The sequence below is a fragment of the Corvus moneduloides genome, chromosome 10 (assembly GCF_009650955.1).
Source record: "Corvus moneduloides isolate bCorMon1 chromosome 10, bCorMon1.pri, whole genome shotgun sequence".
NCBI classification, from domain to species: domain Eukaryota; kingdom Metazoa; phylum Chordata; class Aves; order Passeriformes; family Corvidae; genus Corvus; species Corvus moneduloides.
Genome location: NC_045485.1, coordinates 26,207,149 through 26,212,558, shown reverse-complemented (window position 1 = coordinate 26,212,558; position 5,410 = coordinate 26,207,149). Strand labels below are relative to the sequence as shown.

The following is a 5,410-nucleotide window of genomic DNA, read 5'->3' as shown; positions in this document are numbered from 1 at the left end:
TTTTGAATGTCATGTAAAAATTGAGGAAGGGGGACACCTCTTCAAGAGGGAGCAAAGGAAGAAGTTCAGTCCATGCTGGGAAACAGGAGGAGCCTGGAACTACCACCCTGTCAGCTTCTCCCTGTGCCTGGGAAGAGCATGGAGTATCCTGCTGGAAGCTGTGCCAGGGCATGTGGAGGGCAGGGAGGGGCTGAGGACAGCCAGCACAAGACTGGCCACATCAGAGGACACAGGAAGGGCTGCTGATGTCATCTCTGGATTCTGCACGGCCTTTGACACGATCCCAAACATTCCTCTCTGGAGTGGTGGGTGGATGGGGGGCTGCAGTGAGGGAATCACGGTGCTGGCCAGTCCTGCTTTAAGAAAATGCTTTATTTGTATGTAAATTGATGAAAACACAGAGTGCATTGGTTTTTCCAGGGGGCAGGGGCAGCACCGAAGTCACAGACACCAACTTAAGGAAACAGTGAAATTTACTACAATGCAAAACTGCCAAGAGTTACAGGAGAAGCTCAGCAATGCACTTGAGCATTGGCAAGGAATTCCAGGAGGATGTTAAGGACCAAATTCCGCAGTTGTGGATCAAGACAAAACTCTCCTCACGTTAAGTGAATCAGAACTTCAGCTCAGAGGAAATCCATGCAATGCAGAAAAGGAAGGATACAGAAATAGAACAAGTGTAGAGCTTTAACAATCCAGCTTTTAAGTAGAAATTAAGAATAATGCTGGGTTGCTGCACTAGATTTTCATCTAATAGAAGTAGTCGGGAAGAATTCTCCTGCACAACTCCCTCGGTAGGGCAGAAGTGTAGCACAGCTCTCGCACTCTGTCCCACAGGTAGATGCAGGAATCCTGATAAATCCGCAGCAGGAATTCCGAGAGGGCTTTGAGAGGAGCTGGGATGGTACCAGATGAGATTTCCTTGTGCCATAGTGACACAACTAGAGACACGAACAGCAAAATAAAGCGTGGTTCAGTAAGAGCAGCCCACATTGCAGATGCTCCTGTTTGCTTACCAGAGCAGTGGCTTTTGCCAGTCAGGTAGAGTTCTGGAATGTGGATGTTGTTGACCTGGCCGATTTCAGTTTTAGACCACGTGTCCTTCAGCAGTGTCTCCATCCTCGGATGAATCTCCAGAGGTTCAGGGTTCGGGAGTTGCTGCTGTATGAGATCATGGAACCGCTGCTGCAGCCCATCCAGCTTCCTCAGGAAAAGCAGTGGGGACTCCTCCTTCTCAACAGCTGAAAGCAGCTCCTTTAACTCAATCTCTTCTAACTTCAGCTTTTCCACATCCTGGATGAGGGGATCGTATTGCAGTGAAATGCAGCTGTCGAGTTCATCCAGCGCACGCAGCAGAGCTGCTTTTTTGATCTCCAAAGCATCACCAAGTTCATTAAAATACTGCAGCACAGCTTCCCTGTCACTCTGCACGGCGCTCTGGCACTGGGCCTTCTGCTGCTGCAGCCTCTCGGAGCACGAGAACGCCTTGGAGTGGGATTTATCCGTCAGCTCCGCCAGGAGCTTTCCCGAAGCCTCCTTGGCTTTTCTGTAGGCGCTCTGAAGGTCATCGATGGGGTGCCCGTGGTGCTTGCCGATGGTGAGGCACTGGCCGCACACCAGCTGCCGGTCCTGCAGGCAGTAAATGTTCAGCGGCTGCTGGGGGTGTGCCCTGCACGTCCCCGCCTCGGCCCCGGCCCCGGCCCCGGCCCCGGCCCCGGCCCCGGCCCCGGCCCCGGCCCCGGCCCGTTCCTCCTGCTGCCACTTCTCGATCACGGCCTTCAGGGCGAAGTTAAGGGGCAGCGCTTCGAGCCTGGCAGCGGGAACGGACACCACGGCCCTGCAGGTGGGACAGCGCAGGCGTCTCCCGCTGGGAAACTCGTACGAGGGCTGCAGCAGGTCCTGCAGGCACCCCTGGCAGAACGTGTGCGAGCACGGCAGCACCCGCGGCTCCTGGAAGATGTCGTAGCAAATGGCACAGGTCAGCTCCTCCGCCAGCCGCTCCATGGCCTGCCAGGGACACACACACACACGAACAACAGGGGTTCATCTCTGCTCACAACCATTGCCTCAACAGCACATTTCCTGAGCGGGAATTCCCTGCCTGGGCACTTCACTGCTAAGGGGGGAAGAAAAAAGAATGGATGTGAGCAATGGTTCAAGGAGCTCAGCAAATTCCAAGCTGCACTCAGAGAGCATTCATCGCACTGCAGCCAGATCATCCATATCCAACCTCTGCCTTAAAAAGCCCGGAAAGGCAGCCCTCTGCCACTAGCTATTGGTTACAGCAGGAAACAGTAGCAGAGTGCTAAAAGCCAGAACTAGAATTTCTAAATAACCTCAGAGCTGTGGAAATTTTCTCCCACCAGGAGTAACATTTTCAATGTGAACAGAGGTACAGAATTTTTTTCCCCTACTTGTTTCAAGTGTTACTTTTTGTAACATAAAATAGTTATAAGTGCATTAAACACTCATATTTAAAAGCTCTCCCAAGGCTCTGGCACAAAAAGTCCAACTCAGCAGCCCTCACAGACAACACCACACCAGGAAATACTCCTGGGTTACTATTAAGCACAAAACCTAAAAATTAAGTTTCACTTTCCATTCTCTGCAGTGTTGCTTTGTTCTATTCCTCAGCTGAGTGAAATCACACTGCAGTCCCAAGCAGCAGTAACACTAAAGCCTATTTTCATAATAAATCATAATCCTGGTCTTCCTTTTGCTAAGAAATGGGGAGATTGGTACCAAATTTCCTTCTCTTCGTGCCACGCTTTCCTGCCCCCTTCATCAGCTCCAGTCAGCTCTGTGGTCTTTGCTACAGCAGAAACACTGTTCAGGGACTCAGATGCTCATGAAAAGCACCACATCGGCCACGCTGAACTTTGTACAAGCTGTTATTGCACCAGATTTGCTTAATCCCCATGCTCAGTTTGACTCCCCCACGCTCCTGCTGATGAAGGCCCAAGTGCAGAAATAAACCCAGTGCTCCTGATACATTTACGTGAGGAAACAAGCCCCTGTGTGTCCAAGCACTGTGCTGGTAATTTTAAAACCAAACTTCAAGAAAGCAGTAGAAAGCAGGGCCAGGACTTAGTCTCTGATGATCCTTGTGGGTCCCCTCCAAATGAACCATATTCCCCTCCATCTTTCGATTCCCTTGCCAAGACTGACTCTCCATCCCTTATAACTCTCTCAAAGCTTCTGGTCTTGAGCATTTACCTGTTACTCACCGCACAGTCCCGGGCAGCGGAGCCAGAGGGAGGAACACACCTTGACCTGTCCCCTGCAGCTCCCACAGACAGCGGGGATCGATGGGCGCCGTCCCTGAACGAGCAGCTGGGAAAAGGGATCCACGCCTGGAACCTGCCGAGTCACAGCGATAGGAACAAGCGGAAATACGATAAAAGCGGCGATCACGCGGCCCCGAGCCCCGCGGTGCCCCGGGAGAGCAGCGCTCACCGGGCCGGGCCCTCCCGGACTCCTCAGGCTGCGGGGACCCTCAGCGCCCGCCCGGGCACCCACCGGGGCTGTCCCGGGGCTCCGCTCGGCGATGGAGCCGCTCCCGCGCCCTCAGGGCCCCGCCCGGCAACGGCCGCGGGTGCCAATGGCGGGAACGGGCGGGAACGGGCGGGGCCGAGGGAGGGGACGGAGCCGAGGGAGGGCCGGGACGGAGCCGAGGGAGGGCCGGGACGGGGCCGAGGGAGGGCCGGGACGGAGCCGAGGGAGGGCCGGGACGGAGCCGAGGGAGGGCCGGGACGGAGCCGAGGGAGGGCCGGGACGGGGCCGAGGGAGGGCGGGGACGGGGCCGAGGGAGGGCGGGGACGGGGCCGAGGGAGGGCCGGGACGGAGCCGAGGGCCGGGACGGGGCCGAGGGAGGGCGGGGACGGGGCCGAGGGAGGGCCGGGACGGGGCCGAGGGAGGGCGGGGACGGGGCCGAGGGAGGGCCGGGACGGGGCCGAGGGAGGGCCGGGACGGGGCCGAGGGAGAGCCGGGACGGGGCCGAGGGTGCCCGCAGTGCCTCCCCCGGGCGGCAGGAGCGGGGTTTTGTGGCGCTGCGATGGCAGAGCCGCGGGAGGAGCTCACCGGGAACGGTCCCTCGGTGCCAGCAGCCGGGAATCACTGCAGGGCTCAGGCGGGAGGGAGCATCAGAGACGGTCTCCCTCCATGGGCAGGAAGGACTCCGAGGCAGCGGTGACACGGAAGGGGAGCCGCGTTCATCCCGGCTCTGCATCCAGCGAACCAACAACCTCGCTGCTCTCCACAAGCCGCGGAAAAATTCACCCCGAAGGTGGAAAACGGGAGACACGGAACCTTCTGCGTCTGCTGCGGAGCTACACGAGCGCACCTTGTGCCAGCCGCTAACCACGGAAATTAGAATTATTTCATCTATTCTTTGAGGCTCATTTATCTGCCCTGGCTGCCGAAGACAGCCGAGAGAATTTTTACATCGTGCAGGACACAGGAAACGGCTTCCACTGCCAGAGGGCAGGGTTAGGTGGGATACTGGGAAGGAATTCCTCCCCGGGAGGGTGGGGAGGGGCAGAGATTCACCCAATGAAGGCTTTTCTCATATTCCAGATTGTTCTCTAGTAATTTGCAGTTCACCGAAGTTATTCTCAGCTATTACAAAGTGAATTTGAAAGAGAAACGAAACTCATTTAATGCTGTGATGTAAATCATAATGCACCATCCTTCAAAACTTCCCTAAACATGTCTTAAAACCACTGTGTAGAAAGCATTACACATATCTGGGAAACGGCTGGAATTATGTTTCAAACAATAAAACCCCTTATGCTCTAATTACAAATTACCCACCACAGTTTAGGTGAGAGGCACGAAGTTTACAGCACTATGAGCTGTAATTGCTCTTTTCTGTGTGAAGCTGTGCTGATAATACCAGGCTCAGCAAAGTCTAAATCTATTGACTGTTTCTCCAAAGGTGCTGCTCCACACTCTGATTTTTGTGGTGGTGGATGGGAACATGCTGATCCTTAACTCCAGGAGTACTCAGCCTACATAATCCAGAATTAAAAATTATTGTAATGCTTTCCCTCTATTACTCCCCTTCAACACAGCAGGAAAATCTTAAGGGGAAAACTAGTGGAGCGGAAAATAAGGGAGCTTTTGACAATAATTTACAATACAACCAAGTGATGTTAAGAACATACGCTGGTTTTCACCTATTTTATCTACTTAAATTAACAATTCAAGATGAAGCAGCATTTAAAGTGCAAACTGCCATTCCAGGAATTAAATCCGTGATTAAACCCATGATCTGTACTGCTGAGAGGAAGTCTGACCATCATCTGCCTTTCCTCAAATTATAAAACTTCTGGAACACAGTTACCAATAGCTGCCATTGAAAGTTCCCCAAAATTGGTCCTTTTCTAAGAGCAGCTTTCAGTGCTGCTCT

General features: G+C 54.0%; 1 protein-coding gene across 4 annotated transcripts; it reads right to left on the bottom strand.

Moving 5' to 3' along the window:
- Positions 1 to 351: 351 nt before the first annotated feature.
- On the bottom strand, positions 352 to 3,631 carry TRIM59 (tripartite motif containing 59). Of its 4 annotated transcripts, none has more exons than XM_032118894.1 (3): positions 3,457 to 3,631; positions 3,217 to 3,360; positions 352 to 2,007 (listed from the first exon to the last, which is right to left on the bottom strand). In XM_032118894.1, the coding sequence occupies exon 3, from the start codon at positions 2,002 to 2,004 to the stop codon at positions 751 to 753; it is 1,254 nt and encodes a 417-aa protein (XP_031974785.1). In that variant the 5' UTR covers positions 2,005 to 2,007; positions 3,217 to 3,360; positions 3,457 to 3,631; the 3' UTR covers positions 352 to 750. The 4 variants fall into 4 exon arrangements, with proteins under 4 accessions (XP_031974785.1, XP_031974786.1, XP_031974787.1 ...); XM_032118895.1 differs by having other exon boundaries at positions 3,520 to 3,629; XM_032118896.1 differs by having other exon boundaries at positions 3,228 to 3,360; positions 3,520 to 3,629.
- Positions 3,632 to 5,410: the final 1,779 nt, after the last annotated feature.